Here is a 17,561-nt window from a genome sequence, read left to right on the forward strand (position 1 = left end):
TAAAATGTTTCATTTAAAAAGAAAAAAGAATACATGACCTCTGTACAAAGAAAAATATAAAAGGTCTGAGCGATCATGTGTGATTACACTACATAATTCAGAATGAATGCTACTGGTTGAGTTTTTCTACTTTACTCATTACTTTGACAGCATTAATTTGTAAACTAACATTTTTATTTAGTTCTGCTGCATTTATGGCACAAGATCTCATTTTTAAAACCAGTTTTCTTTACATCCAAGGACCATTTTCAGCTGCAATTACATTTTAAAGGTTAACAAGTTACAGAACAAATGTCTCAATGTACTTCCTGTTTTAAGCTTGCCAGTTAAGAGTATTTACAAAAGGTTAACAATGGCTACATAAAGATCCATCTCTTCCTCTTCCCACATCTGTGGAAGGCTTTCCCCTCCCCCTGCACTTCTGACCTCATGCGTAAAGGAGTTTCGCACCAGGCACTTTCACAGGATGCCCATTTTGAGCGAAGACAAGGTGTAATAACTTGGCTCACATGTTCCAGCTTCCCCACAGTTAACTTTAGACTTGGAAAGTGGGAGATAGTTAAATGTGCCCTCTGCCTTACTTAGGCCTGGAATAGCTGAACAGGAATGGCTATGTTCTTTAGCTGTGATGCAGTCAGCACTGACTAGAAATGAAGGCTAGAGATTCTAACCCTGCGGTAACCTGACTGTTTAAGTGAACAGATGTCATGAGATCAGAAACTAAAAATGGATTTTTTAAGAGTAGTCTTCATAGAGAGAAATGTGGCCTTCGTATATTCTATGTTAAAAGGATTATAAAGATAACTGGCAACTGAGCATGCTAAATGAACTTCTATAAACACCGTTTTCAGGATGAGAGGCACTCAAACCACATGCGAGTTGCTGACAGTATTTCCCTAAAATGAGACCTTGCTATGTTTTACATTGAATCACTACTGTGTCAGAGGGGAAACAGTCCTAATAGGTCAACAGTGACATACTGGCTGTGAACACTCAACTTGTTGGAAACAGTGAACTGCAGTACTTTGTCACCAAAGGCTACAGGACCATAGCAAAGAAACCAGCCCAAATGCAGTTTACAAGGGAGACTGCGACCCTCTTACACAAGTTCTGGGGTAAATATATTTCCTTTAAATACCGACAATCTTTTCAATAATTCCCAACACAAAGATCTGGTGGCTATTTGATACTGAAAGAGAAATAAAGAGGGGGGGCGCATGTGAAAATATCACCCAACAACTTATTTGACTTGGCAAAATAAACCACAGAATGATGTCAAGCAGACGAGGGGGAGGGGGATCATTACAAAATGAAACTCAAAGTAATGGGGCAGAAGGATTATAAGGCTCAAAAAAAAATCCCACATGGCTTTGGCATCTGGAAATATTTTTATGCTATTTTGTTGTTTAAAAGACTTGAAAAGCATCTGAAATGCATGCAAATTATTTGAAATCCCTGCACACGGCAAATTCAGTTTGCCATCAGCAGTCAGATGTGTCAGAAGTTTAAAAAAAAAAAAAAAAAAAAAAAAGCCTCTCCCTGTGACATGACACGGTGTGGGGAGGGTTCCCAGCTCTATCTTATACTGGATGACACCCCAGAAGGCTGTGCAGCAGTCACAAACAAGGCATTGTTATCTGGCAGGGAAGGGACCGTGGGATTTCCATTGGTTGGAGAACACCCCAGCTTTAGTTTTTCCAGGTACTCTGCATGGACAGGCTTATGACACTGGAGGACCTTGATAGCATCTTCTACTTTGAACCACTCTCTCTTCCTTCCTAGAGAGCAGGAGAACAGCAGTTACCACGAGGGCAGTTTTAAAAAAAGCATACACTATTACTACACAGTATTCCCTTGCTTTCCATTTCTTCAATGCCTTAAGGTGGGAGGGTGAGGCAATTCATTCAAATGTAGATACACACTCGCCTTCCCTTTAAAGAGACTGAAGTCAGTTATGGTGACCTGGGAAAATGTCAGTGGTGACTAAGCAAAGGAGGGGGGGGCTCACCAATATTAACAGAATCTTCCCAGTCTTCCAATATTTCAGTGACTGTCAGAACATAAACGTATGTCCTGTGCTTCCGGTCTTGATTCTGCTTGAATAGAAAAGCAAAGCGTTTTAATTCACAGGAGCTGACCATGGGTAGATGAGTCTTCCTGTGCATACGTAGTGAGTATTAAAGTGTGAGCATAGAAACGCATTTAGTAACGGATGTTTCAAGAATTCTCTGCACATCAAGGCACTGATGATCTGAGTTGGATCCTGGGAGCCTAAGTGCAGAGAACCATTCTCACAAGTTAATCCTCTACAGGTACGCATGTGCAAGTACTCCCAACTTTTGTTTAAAAATAGTGGGCATGGGAGTTAATGGCTGAAACCAGTACTTGGAAGGTGAGGCAGGAAGGATCCAGTTCCAAGGCAGCCTGGGCTACTTAGCAAGTTCCCAGCCAGCTGAGTTAAGAACCTGTCTCAAAACAGGAGACACAAACTAGCTCAGGTATTATGATGCACATCAGGCATCCCAACATTTGGGGGGGTTGTGGAGCCTGCACTATGGAGTCTCAAATCATAAGCTGGAGCTTCAGCACCGCCAATGGGAAAATTGCAAAAACATGGAGCATTCATTTATGTATGCTCAACTTTGATAGAACCTTGATCTGAGTGAATCTAAAAAGTGTAAGCCCTCACCTTTCTACTTTTACACCTGCCAAGTCAGTTACTACTTCCCAGTCACAAGTCACTAAGGGCACTGACAGCGGGAAGCAGTTTGGATATGCTGAGATACTCTCTAAAGGAAAAGCATGCTGGCTGACATTTTCTGTTAAATGGTGTGCTGTCTCTTTCACTAATAATTGTTACTTTTCTCCAAAAATTGGGCATACTGACAAAGATGTTAATTGTACCCACACATCACAGAAAATTTATGTTTCTTGGTTTCGCCAGGAGATGGTGCTATACAACTGTAAAACTGATGGTACAGGGCAGCTTTTTGGGTACTAACTTAGAACTTTTTTGCACACGGGTGTTTTCTCTGCATGTACACCTGTGTGAAGCAGATATGAGCTGCAATGTGGGTGTTGGGAATTGAACCTGAGTCCTCTGGAAAAGCAGTCAGTGCTCTTAACCACTGGCGCCTCTCCAGCCACGAGATACTCCCCCACCCCTTAGTTTTTCTCTGTATAGCCCTGGCCGTCCTGCCTCTGCCTCTGAATTACTGAATTCTGTCTGGTGACTCAACTCCAAGTAGCACATTTTAGTTTCTATATATCCAGGGTCAATATGCTGAACGGGGCAGAACCACAGGGCGGCCTTTCTATGTCGGCTCCCTCCAATGCATGGTCACGCACCGGTAACCATGGCAACACCACCATGCAAAGGAGGGAACGGCACATCCTTACCACTGACTTGCCTGCCATAGTTTGAGGACACTACCCAGTTCAGGCTGCTGTTTGAAAGTGGGGCTACTTTGTAACTCACCTCGAATATTCCCAAGAGTCTGCCCAATTTTCCTTTGACTCCAGCCTATTAAAGAAAGAGTTGGTAAGTATAATACTCATCTCTCATAGTAATTACATTTATAAGCGATGTTTCAGTTTTCCCCTGGTTGGTTAGACTGATTTTCATTTATCAAAAACTAAAATGGGGTGATAAAAGAAAAAATTACACTTCAGACAACAATTTGGGGAAAAAAAAATCTGAATAAAAACAGACTTTTCTGTAAGAACTAACAGACTCAGCCCTTCTAAAAAACCTGCTTTCTCCTTTGTCGAGGCTCCAAGAGCTATAATTCTCAGGCTTCCAATCACTGAAGGGTCTTAATTCCTCACCCCATTGCTACAGCAACCTTGGTGCTCTCGGAAGCTGGGTTGCACTTCCCTGAAAAGTGCAAGCAAGGTTCTGTACCCCCAAAGTTCAAAGGAAACACACATGCATGCCCTCCTCACTTAACCCCGACATGCTTTTTACTCAGGTAACCAAGTTCCTCAAGGGAAGGAAGGGACAAGCAGGGCACTTTGTGCATGAGGATATGACACATTTTACTGAATTTTAAGACAAGAAAACAAGCAATTGGCTTCTTTTTCTTTCTTTGAGACAGAGTTTCTCTGTGTAGCAGCCCTGATTGTCCTGGAACTTGCTTTATAGGCCAGGCTGGTCTTGAACCCACAGATCTGCCTGCTTCTGCTTCCTGAGTGCTGGCATTAAAGGTGCCACTGCCTGGCAATTGGTTCCTTTTTTAGTCTAAAATTTATGGCACACAACACAAGTGTCTCTACTCAAAATGACACTGATGCAGTTCTCAGGCAAGGCCATTATGTTATACACTGATCTGAATAAGCAATGGACAATTAATTGCATGTTAGGCTCACATTCATTTTAGCTGTTTACCACCAACAAGCACAAAACACGACTTCTTGAGCAGAATGTTAACTATAGCAACATAGCTTCTAACACCCTGCACCAGACAACAGAGGACTATTGCCTGCATTCATTCTTGCCTTTCCTCAGGGTCACCTGGGGAAAAGCCGGGGACCCTCCTGTGAAGCCCTCAGCAGTGTCAGAGACAGAACCTTCTCCTCTTCATCTCACCTCTTCATATACTTCCCTCACAGCCGCACCGCCAGGCTCCTCCTCTGGCTCCAGCCCTCCTCCTGGGACAATCCACTGGTCTGGGTAGCGACTGCTACTCACCAACAGCACCTGAAAGACCCATGGTAACCATGCGTTTAAGAATCAACACTCCAAACACTTCAGGGCTGTAACTGGGTCATCTCAAATTTCACTGAAATTACGAAGGGCACACACTGTAATACAAACGAACCGATAGCCTTTGAGGAAGGGTGATATACACGACAGCCCCTGTTAGCCATCCTGCCCTGTGGACTCATTTGTGTGAGGGGAGGTGTCACTGAGACAGGGTCTCACTGTGTGGCTTTGGCTAGCCTGGAACCCATGGGATCATTTAAACCATTAGATTTAAGAAGTACAGCTTTCTTCCAGTTCTTAGGGAAATGGTATTGAGGTCTGTTCTGGGATCATCACATTCGTTGCTTTGGTGAGTGCACGTATTCCCATGCACGCACGATTATACAGATTGTATGTTGAGTGAGTGTGGTCCTCATCACTCTGTCCACCTGGAGCTCACCTCTTGGCTACATGGGATAGCCAACAAGCCCCTGGGATCTGCCCATCCCTCTTCTCCTACCCTAAGGCTGGAGTCAAAGGTGTGTGCCTTATCCATGGATTCTGAATCCAAATGCAGGTCTTCACGATTCCCAGAACCTTACCCACTGGGCACTCCAGCCTCACGTGCCGGTTACTCTTGAGCTAGACTATTCTTCCAATGAAGATTACATAGCCACAGGCTGGTAACTGTTCAGCCATAAAATCTGAGTTCTTGAAGACAAGTACCGTGAGAAAGGAAGGGACAGGGAAATGCATGGCTGGGCAGGATTAGTTTATGCTCATGGTGAGGTAGGAAGAGGCACCTGCAGATTCCAAAGCCATTGATCAAGCTAGTCTGATAAACAGCTGTGAACTTATGGTCTAGAACAAGGCTGGCAAACTAAGTCCACCTGTTTTGAATAACAATTTGACCCTCCCTCGATCTCTCTGGTAACTTGGTATGTAAGTACAAGCTACCCTTGAACATATTCATCTGGTTCCTGAATGCTGAGTTCTATAGTACTTGCCAGGTGGGGTTATGTGGTGTTCAGATTTCATTCCTGCACACTTTCGCATACTGCCTGGCTTTCGTGTTGCTTCTGATAGCAGAGTTGTTGAAAACAGACCACACAGGATGCAAAGCCTAAAATATTCACCTGGCCTTTTATAGGAAATAGACTTCTGACCAAGAACAGCATTAAGCCATATATATTCCCTTTTAAAAGCTACTCTAGGGGCTGGAGAGATGGTTCAGTGGTTAAGAACACTGACTTCTCAAGGAGAACCTGGGGTTCAATTCCCATCAACCACATGGCAGCTCACAACTGTTTAACTCTAGTTCCAGGACACTCATGGCAAACCACCAATGCACATAAAATTACAAGAAAATTTAAAAAGCCACTCTTGCCAGTCAAGGTGTTATACTCGGTGGATCTCTGAGTTCAAGGCCAGCCTGCCTGGAACAGAGTGAGTTCCAGACTTAGTTCATAGTTTACACCAGCACTGAAGGAGTACTACACAGTCACTGCACAAATGAAAACCTGAAACTCATTATGTTTTAGAAAGGTGGTAATCACCAACTGTTTGTGAAGGTAGCATGTCTTAACCATCAACAAAATTACTGCAGTACACTTCAGCATGTTAAACAGGTCTTCCTAGGATAGGGGACACCACTCTGAACTTGCTTGAGTGGTACTTGGTATCAAACCCAAGGCCTCAAACAGGTTAGATGTCCTGGATGGCTTTCCCTTGCTGTGATAAAACTTAATAAAACCAAAAACTTGGGTGGACCAAAGGGTTTGCTTGGCTGATACTTCCAGGTTGTAATCCATCATTGAGAGGTCATGGCAGAAACTGAGGAAGAAACCACGGAATAATGTTGCTCACGGGCTTATGTTTATTACAACCCTGACCTACTTGCCTAGGGATGGTGCTACCCACAGTAGGCTGGGCCAACTCTACTTATCAGTCAAGACATGGCCTCAGTTTACCCAGAAAACCTCAGCTGTGTCAAGGTGAGTAAGATTTACCAGCACCACAGGTCAGCTGAGCTACAACCCAGTGCCCCCAACCCTGAAATTCATTCCCAATGTGGATACTGCCTTTTGACAAAGACACTAGCAATTCTATTTTTCTCCCTCTGCTGGAGAAGCTGCTGGCACCCTAGAGCTCAGAAACACAGGTGCTGACTACCTGAGAAATGATGACGTGTGTCACACTTAAGTGTGACGAGGACAGAGGTAGGTGTCTTGTGTCTTGTGCCATTTTGGGCAGCCAGCTCCTGGATCTGCCCTGCCGGTCCTCCAGCACTGACACACCCCACAAGAGCTTCTCCTGTGGGTGCTAGCGAGTCAACCCTCTCCAAGAGAGCTTCGGTTGACCATGCAACTCCAAATCCTTGTTCTTGTATGCTGTGCTGCTCACAGCTCTCCTAACCATGGAACTGGCAGGCTGGCCAATCCAGGGAAAGCCTGAAGAAACACAAAGGTCGGCAAAGTCTGCTTTGAGGGTGACAATATGTCCAAATAAAACTTACTTAAGATTTAATTAATATCTGCAAACGGCACAAATTCCTAATTAGAAACCAAGGAGCCAGAGTTGAGCAAATCTAGCTTAGCCATGGAGCTGAACTTGATGCACACATTGACTGGAGCGTAGTGACCTGGTAATGCTAAGGGTTCTTCTCTGCAAGGAACACACTCATCTTGCATCTGAGACTAGGCAGGCCCTGCTGGCCACTGTGGCTCAATGAAGTTTATTAAAATAGTCAAAGGTGTAGTGCTGGCCCTCCGTATCCAGGCTTAAGGCACACCCCATACATATGACCTGCAATTACAGCCTCTTATCCTAGTCAGTCAGAGATGTCCTGGTATTGTTGGCTGGATAAAATTTTTACTCCACAATTCCAAAGTAAGCCATTATTTAGTAAAGGAGTTTCAAAACCATTGGTATTCAGAATGTCTGAGCCTAAAAAAAAAAAAAAAAAAAAAAAAAAAATGAAACCCAGTGTCAGGATCTAGGAAGAGGAGCATCACAGTCCCAGTATTCTCATTCATGTCCACCCCCTCCCCAACACCTTTCAGGTGAGACAGGATCTAGTGTAGGTCAGGCTGGCCTCAAAACATTGCATAGCTAAGGGCTGACTTTGAACTTCGCCCTCCTGTTTCTGCTTCAAAAGCACTGGGGATCACAGGTGTGTTCCATGATGCCCAGCTCTTGAAAAGATTTGTCAGTGTCCATGTTTGGTGATGGCAGATTTGCAATCTAATACATTTCATTAGATGCTTCTCAGCCTGAACTTACATGCCCTTGATCTGCCAATTCCACTGTCCCCTCAACTTTCTGACCCAGAGCTGAGTGTGTACCAGTTGCCACTGGCAGCACATAGCTATCTGAGAAACAAAATAAAGAACTGAAGTGCTCATTCCAAGTGCCACATACTAGACAGACTACAAAGGTCCGTCCATAGCACTCACTGTGGGTCACCCTCTTCAGACGAGGTCAAAGGTGTAACTCGGTCACGCACTTCCTCCACACAGGAGAACCCTGCTCAAACTAAGCCCGTCCACTTCTACTTTACAGTCTGGAATCTTCAGGTGGGCAGAGGATAACTGTCTGCACAGTGATAAAATCAGCATAGCCCTCCAGTTTAAGGGGAAGCATGGAGGAGGAGGGCATGGCCGAGCTAACTCAGTATAGCAAAACCGAACCCAAGATTCACATTCTTGGAGAGGGGAGAAGGAAAACATAAAGCAAGGGCTAGCTTTTGTGGTTGAAACTAGAAAAAGAAAAAAACTGCTTATATAAAGCCATGCTAACAGAACTACATAAATTTTGGACAAGTGATTTAGCCTAACCCAGTAGCTTACCATTAACTTCAAATGTACCTTTCCAAAACAGGTCATACTTATGGGTATAGAAATAATTATCACATCCAACTACTAGCTTAACTAGGTTAACAGATAGTATCTGAAAAGCAGGGTTTTGTTAAGTACCCGACTTCTCATCTTAAATATTCCGTTAAGTTGAAATGAGGGCATAGCTACATTTGGGAGCGGGAAGGGAAGGGTTGATAAGAGTCCTGTGTGGTGACCCATGTGTGACCCCAGCATTTAGGAGGTGACTGGACGGTGGTGGTGTACACCTCTTATCCCATTACTTGGGAGGCAGAAGCTGGAGGATCTCAGTGAGTTCAAGGCCAGCCAAGGCTTTTACACAGTGAAATCCTGTATCGAAAAAGAAAACAAAACAGAGTTCAAACCAAAGTGGGGAATGGTGGCCACAGGCTGCATGCAAGAGGGAGGCAGAAGACCACAGGTTCAAGGCCTGCCTAAGTCAGAGTTAGGAAGCTGCCTTGGGGCCATTTAGTGAGTCTTGTCTCAAAAATAAACAGGCAATACAGTTCAGAATTCCCTTCTTCCTAGCATTCACAAGAGTGAGTCCCAGGGCTGCGACCTTTTGGGTAGGGAAGAGCAGAGAGTCAACCTCCAGCCTCATTCACGAGAAGAAGCAAGTGTTTCCACTGCGGGGCTACATCTGCAGCCCTTGTGTTCACTTTTTTTGAGATAAGGTGCGATAAAACTAACTAGCCTGGAGCCCTATGTAGAGCAAGCTGGCCTTGAACTTATCTTTTGCCTCAGCCTCCCTAGTGCAGACATGAAAGGCATGCATTCTCATGCACAATAAAAAACGAAAACAGAATGAGACCCAAGCCAGACATAATGGCTCATGCCTATAATCTCAGCAACTGAGGCAGGTGGCTGTCAAATTCAAGGCCAGCCTGGGCTACAGAGGGAGACACAGCTAACAAACTAAAAATCAATAAAACCAAAAACCAAAACAAAAAAAAAAAAAAAAAAAAAAAACCAAAAAACAAAACAAAAAAAAAAAAAAGCAAAAAAGCCAACCAACCCTCCCCCACCAAACCCCAACAACCCAGACCGGGCAGTGAGATTGGCTCAGCTGGTAAGGTCATTTGTTGACAGGACTGACCTGAGTTCAATCTCCAGGACCTACATGATATTGGGAAGGAACCCTACAAGGTGTCCTCTGACCTCCATGGCATCACCTCCCACCCAGACACACATGCAAATAGTTTTTCAAGTGGAAATTAATAAACAAGTTGAGAACAGTGAGATTTTTGGGTGCAAGCACTAGACACAGGGATTGTTTTCAATCGGTGCAGATTCGCCTTCTGTTTCATTATACCCTTGTGTTGCTGAGCAAATTAGACTTTGAATATCCTCTACACATGCAGAATCTAAAACCGTCAACACAATTTAGGGTTTGGGGGGGAGGAGGGGTTGGGGGTGTGAAGTCATTTACCCTAGCCACACACAACAGCAAACAACACTTTCTTACACCTCTATTGCCTTCAGAATGGAGCAGCTGACTATAATTTCCCTCTATCAACAGAAGACTCCAGAGAAACCTATCACAAAATAGTATCATTTAACACCCCTAAGCAAACTGACAGGCATCTGTCTACTAGGTGTACGATATGGTTAATATGCTAACTCTTACAGGCAAGCAAGCATTCAATTTTCTAGGGAAGCCATGGCTGACACCAAAGGAAAGATCAACCCATCAGGCTACAGAATAATTCTAGTATAATTCTTGTAAGACAAACAGATGCAAATAAATGTGAGGAAGTACTCCTCGCCCTTGAAGAACGGGGTTGGTTTCATGGCCTCAGGTCATTCTCTTTTAGGTCTGGGGGAGCTGCTCAGTGGCACAGACAGGGGGAAGACAAAGGGTACCGCAGGGAAAAAAGTTTAAGGGCTATCTTCGATTTTTTTAATGCTGACAAAGTAGTCTTTTTTATCTCTTGGCCAAGTATGCCAGTACAGAAAAGGGTGACTTCCGACGGGGTAAACGACAACCTGGGGTTTTATCACACCAGAATTCCCGATTAGCACCGATCCTCATAGCTCTAGTTTTTTTGTCTTGTGTTTTGAGATGCCTTTTTTTGCCACACCTTACTTTTTATGGTTTGATGTCGCTGGACTTTGATTTCCCACTGTATTAAGCTCTGCAGACTTATCTGTAGAAGCTGCAGTCCCTAACTCTGGGAGGTTAGGTTAAACAGAGCCACACTCAATATGCTCATACCTCCTCCTTGCGACTGTACCTGGATCCAACCCGGCACTGAGTCTATGTCCCATGCCCCCTCCCCAGTCTAGAATTGAAATGTACTTGTTTAAAACTAGGAGTGCCTTTCTTGCCCAGCAAGCTGTCAGGCTTACCTGTGAGGGGCTGTCTGCACCCGCCCCTCGCCCCCTTGGTAGGGGAGCTTTTCACCACTGTGGGTTTTTCCTTGCCATCCCAAGCCACCCTTGCAGACCACAGCCAAGTCATCCTCTGTTTGGGATGCTGGCCTCTCCTTTCCCATTCACCGCAGTCCAGTTTGAAATGACACATTGGGTTCCAGACCCAAAGCACTTAAAAGCGCTTTGGGGCCACTGTATCTCATTTGTTTGCCCTACTCTCCCACTATAGAACATGCCCCTTACCAGCTAAACTTCACCTTTACATCCCTGTTCAAATACATACGCAAATATGTTCAATGGAATTTATTTCTGGCTACCTACTCAAAACACGACTGTAATCTTTGTCTACACAGGCAGTGTCTCAGCCACTGTCTGGATGTTTACTGTGGGTCTGTCTGGAAGCCACACCTAAGGGGATGCTTCTCCACAGAACCAGCTAGCTAGGGAAGCTGAAAACCTAGAAACAACAGACCTGAACTCTCTCCATGGCCCTAGGACAAATCCCTTCTGCAACCTGAATTTGGTGTTGGTTCCTCTTCAAACAGGGTCTCACTAAGCAGACCATGCTGGCCTTTAGCTCAGAGATCCGTCCCCCTCTGCCTCCCATGTGCCATATTAAAGGCAAGCACCACTACGCCTGGCTCGATCCCCCCACCTCCAGACAGTCTTACTCAGGCTAGCCTCCTCCTAAATGCCGGGATTCCTGCATATCCCAACACCATGCCAAGGTCTCTAACTTTTTCCCATGCTATGTTACCTCTTAAGGCAGGAAAAGAAGAGGAAAACCAACAGGGTGGAGAAAAAGGAAGGCCTGTGTGACACACACACACACACACACACACACACACACACACACACACACACACACACGCACAATGCAAGGGACTCTACTCTCAGAAGAACCTGTTCTAGCCGGGTTTCATCCCTGCACTCAGGGGAGCCAATGGGAAGCTTTCTGTAGCCTTTTAGGGTCAAACAGTAATTACTATTTTTATTTTAAGTTACTCTCATCTTTGAAACATACATTTAAAAGTCCTAACCAGGACCTACTGAGTTCTTACCCATTAGTTAGACAGGTGGGTTCAAGCAACTTGTAGTCTAACCCTGGACCGGCAGCAAAACCATTTCAATAGGGAAAGCAAATCTTCCCTCCACATCTTAATGTTTTGTTAAGACTTCAGTCTGTAATTATCACATAGTAGAAAGAGCCTCAAGCATACACAACCAGAGAAATACAAATTCCAAGGAGCTAAACCAGATGTTCAAAGTTGGCTGTGTGTTCTGGAGAATTCCAAAGTCTTCCCCCAGAGCATATCCACTAACAGGATGGTCCAGTAGGCTTCCCAGCTTACAGGTTCCAAGAGCCAGAGTTTTACATAATGGATCTAACATACTCCAAGTCTTGCTGCTCTCACTGTACTTAAAAGTACTAGTCTCGTTTTGAAAATAGGCTGTAGCAGTTATTTTACAGGAACTTCCTGGGGGGGGGGAGAGGAAGGGGCTCAAGATTGAACCCAGGGCTCCCACGTGCTATGCAAACTCTCCACTACCCTCCCTTAGCGTGGCTTCCTTGCTTGCGGCAGAAGCAGTTGTCAAGACTTCTCTGCCAGACCCACAATTTACACCATTTTGATTTCACCCATCTCCATAACTTCCCCTAGGGGGGACACACGCACGCCACGTGAAAAACGGGGCCTGAATTTCCAACAGCATATTACGGCACAATTTCAAAGGTAACTTAAAGGCTTTGTTTGAGGTCAGCCTCACAACACGGAGCATGGACCACGCTTTACCAAGAGGCCAGCTTCTGGAATAGGAACTGGATCCTGAATTCCGACTCGACTGACGCCTAATGCTGTCAACTGGGCAACGTACTTCTTCTGCTCAAAGCTGTCTTCTCGCCCATAAAACAAGGCTGACCAGCGCTACCTCCAAGTGCTAAAAGGATTAAATGTAACAAACATTCCCCTGGCTGTGCCTAACACATTGTAAAGGCTCAGCTAAAAATACTATAGTAGAGTGGTGAACTAGTCAGACGGGATCCTGGATCTGTTCACTATTATATGCTTTTATATTTAGTTTTGCCTTGCCCTAGCAAGGCCCTTCCTTCAAAGACAGCCCCCACCCCCTCAGCAGACTGCATTCCATGTTTGTTGACGTTTTTTCTTTGTGTACGCTTTAAAAAAGCCCTTGTATTTCTCTGAAAATTCCTTTAGGATTCGGGCTTTAAAAAAAACCTAAACTGTTTTATTTCTTCAAAAGAAAAAAAAAAACCCAACCAAGCAAAGCACGCGGTTTTTGTTAATATAATTAAACGGGTGAGTGTATGCTATGCCATACTTATCCTAACTTCAGGAGCTAGCAACGAGGAAGCCATTAAATTCCCATCTCCCAGCCTTAACGCCTGATGGTTTACAGGACTCAGAATGGTAATCTTTTCTCTATCAATTCATTTTAGGCGTGGCAATACTACAAGATTTCCCCCAGCTCCCAAGTGACTTAACCGCTTAGAACAAGTTGAAAAGAGAGCCGTTTGAAAGATCGAACAAATATAACTGAAATAAACAAAAATCGCCCTAACAGAGACTACTACTCCCAAAGGCCCGTATCGATCCAGTGCAGAGGGGTAAAGTTACACACCGCTCCTTCCCAGATGTCAAGCCACACGGCGGCACAGAGCAGCCTTGAGAAACCAGAAGGGCGAGAGCTCACCCGGGCCGAAAAGGGCAACTTTGCCCGGCTTCGGGCCTATCTTGTCCCTCTTGGCGTCATTCCACATCTCTCGCTGGCCACCTTCCCCTCGGTCGTCAGCAAAGAAAACTTTAAAAGCGGAGGCCGTTTTGTAAAAGGAGACACACACATAACGAAACCGACTGCTTGCGAGCAAACGGGCCAGGGAAGCGGCAGGCTGGCGAGACCAGCCTCGGTTTGCACCCGGCTCCGGGCGAGCGGGCAGCCCGCGACCCTCCGGCCGGCCGGGCGGTGCAGGGGGTGCAGGGGGTGCGGGACGGAGCCCGGCCGCCGGCCTTTGTCCCCGCGCTCACCTCGTCCTCCTGCTCGCTGCGGAAGCACAGGCAGGCCGCCCGCTTCTTAAAGCCCTCGCGGTCGTACGTCCGCGTCTGGTTGGGCTTGAACTTCATCCTGGAGCCGGGCTCCTGCTGCCGCTGCTCCGGCCGCCACCGTGGGGACCCGGCCGCCGCCACCCCGCCGGGGAGTCGGGCCGAGGACAGTCACGGCGCTCGGGCGCCGGCGGGGACACGGACGCGGGCACGGACACGGACGGCGCGACGCGGGCCGGAGCGCGGGTCAGCGCAGCCGGGGCGCAGCGGTGGAAGCGCCGCCTCTGCTCGGGCGCCCACCGCTCTCCATGGAGCCCGCCGCCGCTCGCAGCCACTCCCTGCCTGGCCCCGCCGCCGCCGCCGCCGCCGCCGGGGAAAGAGCGAGGCTCCAGGCTCGCGCCACGCGGAGACAGTTGGAGGCGGCGGTGCCGAGCGGGCTGCGACGCCGGGGATGCGCGCCGCCCACTCCGCCCGCATTTAAGCTGGGCCCGCCCGTGCGCGCGCTCGCCTCCGCGCGCCAGCGCGCCTGCGCGCCAGGACCGTTGCCCGGGGAGGCGGGGAGGGAGGGGGCGGAGGGAGGGGACCGGGAGCGCGGGCGGCTCGGACCGGCTCGGGGCGGGGCACGCGGCCTTGCGCTCCGGCTCCACCGGCTCTGGCGGGCGGGCGCGCGCGGGGGGCTCGAGCGGCCGCGGAGGGGCGCGCTCTGCGGCCCGGGGGCGTTCCCCTTAGCGGCGGGCCCCAGCCCTGGGTCCTGGAGTGTCGCCGGCTCTGCGGAAGCGCGGCGCTTAGCAAGGTTAAGTTCACTGAGGTCGCTCTCCCCTTTCTCGAGGAGGATGCAGTAGATCGTCCTGGGGAGCCGGCTGAAGCTCTGAGATGCTCTCTGCTGTAGACAGTGCTGTGGCATCCCCCATCCCGGCTCACCCTCCACAGCGCATTCGTGAATGCCGGCTACGGCTGTTACTTTCCTGTGTTGTGTCTTATTCTACGCAAATCAACGGGATTCTTGTTGTTCGGAAGCTTGCAATCTTGGGCACTTGGGACATCTTCCCATATTCCAGTGTCATTGAAGGGCTAAGATGAAAGGTAGGAGGCCGGACATCACTGGAATTCAAGAAAACCCTAATCCAAATCAGGTGTGGAATCCCAAGTATGTAATCCCAGCGTTTGGGAGGCGAAAGCAGGAGGATTAGGAATTCAAGGTCATCTCTCATACATTTGGAGCTGGAGGCTACACTGGTCAGTCAGCGTGAGACCCTGCCTTCAAAACCCAACCCCCTGAACCCACTAAAGCTCAGATTCCCACAGAACTGTTTTAGACAGCCACATCTGTTTGTTTTTCATTCCTGGAAGGCCTCCGGTGTGCCAGGCGTTGGCATCTAACAAAACCGGTCAGACCCTGCCCCTCCAGGAGAGTAAGAATCTAAGAACAGAGAAATCCCAGGAGGACATATACAACTGCAGCGGTGATGTGGTCGGAGGAGTAGTGTAGTAGGTTTCCGAGATCTTTGACCAGAAGGGGAAGAAGCAAGCTTGCTTCTCTAGGCAGCATGTCTAGGGCCCGGGCAGCGCGGAGAGAAGACGCTAAGAAGAACAAAGAGCTGAACTCTAGAGAACAGAACGGGTTTATGCTGAGGTCAGGGAGGGAGGGACGGGGGAGAGCGCTAAGAAATGAAAGAAGAAGGCCAATGTGGCTGAGGAGACCGGAAGCTTGCGCCTCGGGCTGAGGGCTATGAGGCATGACTGAGAGCAGGACTCTCTTGGTGAGCCGGGGCACTCCTTTGACTGGAGGCTGCTGTGCCCGTATTACTCTCAGCGCCTAGCAGATGCAAGTTTGGAGAATGAGTTAATGAGGAATGAAGCTCCGCCACAGTTAGAAATCAAGCCTGTACAGAGACATTTTCCAAGCCGTCCCTACTGCAGCCACTTGAAGTTTAACTAGTTCCAGCATTTACAAGCACAGTAACCTAGGAATGCCAGTCGGACTGACATTGCAAGTGCTGTTTTTAGATCATTGATTCACACGCCAAAAAAAAAAAAAAAAAAAAAAAAAAAGAAGTGGTCTTTTTTGCTTTGTGTTGTTTTAGATAGGGTCTCCCATAGTCCAGGCTGGCCTCGGATTCCTGACCCCTGATGCCTCCACCTCTCAAGTGCTGGGTTACAGGCATGTTCCCACATGCCTGGCTTCACTGATGCTTTCAAATGCGTGAAGAAGAATCGGTTTCCCTCAGCCCGGATTCCCAAAGTGGAAAGTTCCACCTTTACACAAAGATCGGCTTCTAGTTGGTGCTCAATAAGCAGGATGCCAGAACCAAATGGTGGTTTACTCAAGTCCCATTAATTTTTTTTTTTTTTTTTGGCTTCTGTTTTATGTGTATGGATGTTTTTGCTTACATGTTTGCATACATAACCTGCACCATATATGTGTGTTCCTAACCATTGTGCCATCTCTCCAGGCCCTTTCTCATGTATTAGTTATAGGAGATGAAGCACAGGCTAGATAGTTTTAAGTAAGGAGAAGAGGGGAAGATGTCTGGAACCAAATTGCCAGGAAAGGGGGAAAGTATAGCAGATAACTGGTGAATTCAAGCAAAGGACACCTTGTTTCAGCTTCCAGGAAATGGACTTGGTTTTAAAAAAATCTTGGCTTCCATGCTTACAAGTACTAATGGCACGGGCGGTCGGTGCAGGCCTTTAATCCCAGCACTCCGGAGGCAGGGGCTGGCAGATCTCTGTGAGTTTGAAGCCAGCCTGTTTTGCAGGATGACTTCGGACAGCCTCCAAAAGCTACAGAGAAACCCTGTCTGGAAACATCCAGTACCAATGGCTACATGCAGTGTCTTTGAGCCTCAGCTGTCCTCATCTTTCAAATGGGTAGAGTATGATTTGTTGCATTTTACACAAGGTTGTGCATTCGGAAGTGCTTTGAAGTTGCAAAGAATGTGAAGAGACAGCTCAGGCTGACCTTGAACTATGAGTCCTCTAGCTTCAGTCTCCCAGGGAATACAGGCCTGTTTTGTTAGGTTTTGATGGGGGGACATTTTTACTGGAGAGCTCCCCAAGTCTGTCCCCCTTCCCACATTTAAAGAGGCTCAAGCATTTAATCTCAGCACTCAGGAGGCAGAGGCAGGAGGATCTCTACGAGCTCCAGGCCAGCCTAGTCTACAGAGCGAGTTCCAGGACAGTCAGAGCTACACAGAGACCCTATCAAAAAACAAAACAACAGCAACAACAGAGGGCTAGAAGAGCTTTGAACTGTTTGGAGAAGATTTGGAGTTTAACACTGTAATAAATTATCTAAACTGAACACTCTTTCAATAGTAAAATTACCTACTCCTACCATACCTATGCATTCTTACTTATGTGCTTGCAATTATTTGAGAAGGGTCCAGCAGGAAAGGAGGCTCTTCTGTCTAAGATGGGAATAGAGAAAGATCAGACTCAAGGTCAGATCCGCATATGCCCTTGCTGGTTCCTGTGAATCGGTGCACATGTCAGCTCAAAGCCCCAGCTTAGTATTGTTTAGAGCATTCAGCATCTGAAATGAGCTTAGGCACTGTTCAAAGCTTAGAT

General features: G+C 47.1%; 1 protein-coding gene across 2 annotated transcripts; it reads right to left on the reverse strand.

The window, feature by feature from the left end:
* Window positions 1-152: 152 nt before the first annotated feature.
* Window positions 153-14,406, reverse strand: Nudt4 (nudix hydrolase 4). Of its 2 annotated transcripts, none has more exons than XM_051206279.1 (5): window positions 13,977-14,406; window positions 4,589-4,699; window positions 3,479-3,523; window positions 2,009-2,093; window positions 153-1,778 (listed from the first exon to the last, which is right to left on the reverse strand). In XM_051206279.1, exons 1-5 carry the CDS (start codon window positions 14,070-14,072, stop codon window positions 1,576-1,578), a joined length of 540 nt encoding a protein of 179 aa, XP_051062236.1. In that variant the 5' UTR covers window positions 14,073-14,406; the 3' UTR covers window positions 153-1,575. The 2 variants fall into 2 exon arrangements, with proteins under 2 accessions (XP_051062236.1, XP_051062235.1); XM_051206278.1 differs by having other exon boundaries at window positions 2,009-2,096.
* Between the last annotated feature and the right edge of the window lie 3,155 nt (window positions 14,407-17,561).

This window comes from Phodopus roborovskii, unplaced genomic scaffold, assembly GCF_943737965.1.
Source record: "Phodopus roborovskii unplaced genomic scaffold, PHOROB, whole genome shotgun sequence".
Taxonomy (NCBI): Eukaryota; Metazoa; Chordata; class Mammalia; order Rodentia; family Cricetidae; genus Phodopus; species Phodopus roborovskii.

Coding starts and splice junctions, on each gene's coding strand:
- Nudt4 (XM_051206278.1), bottom strand. CDS start 14,072: ATGAAGTTCAAGCCCAACCAGACGCGGACGTACGACCGCGAGGGCTTT. Junction 4,700..13,976: donor GCAGCGAGCAGGAGGACGAG/GTGAGCGCGGGG, acceptor TGGGTCTTTCAG/GTGCTGTTGGTGAGTAGCAG. Junction 1,779..2,008: donor GGAAGATTCTGTTAATATTG/GTGAGCCCCCCC, acceptor CCTGCTCTCTAG/GAAGGAAGAGAGAGTGGTTC.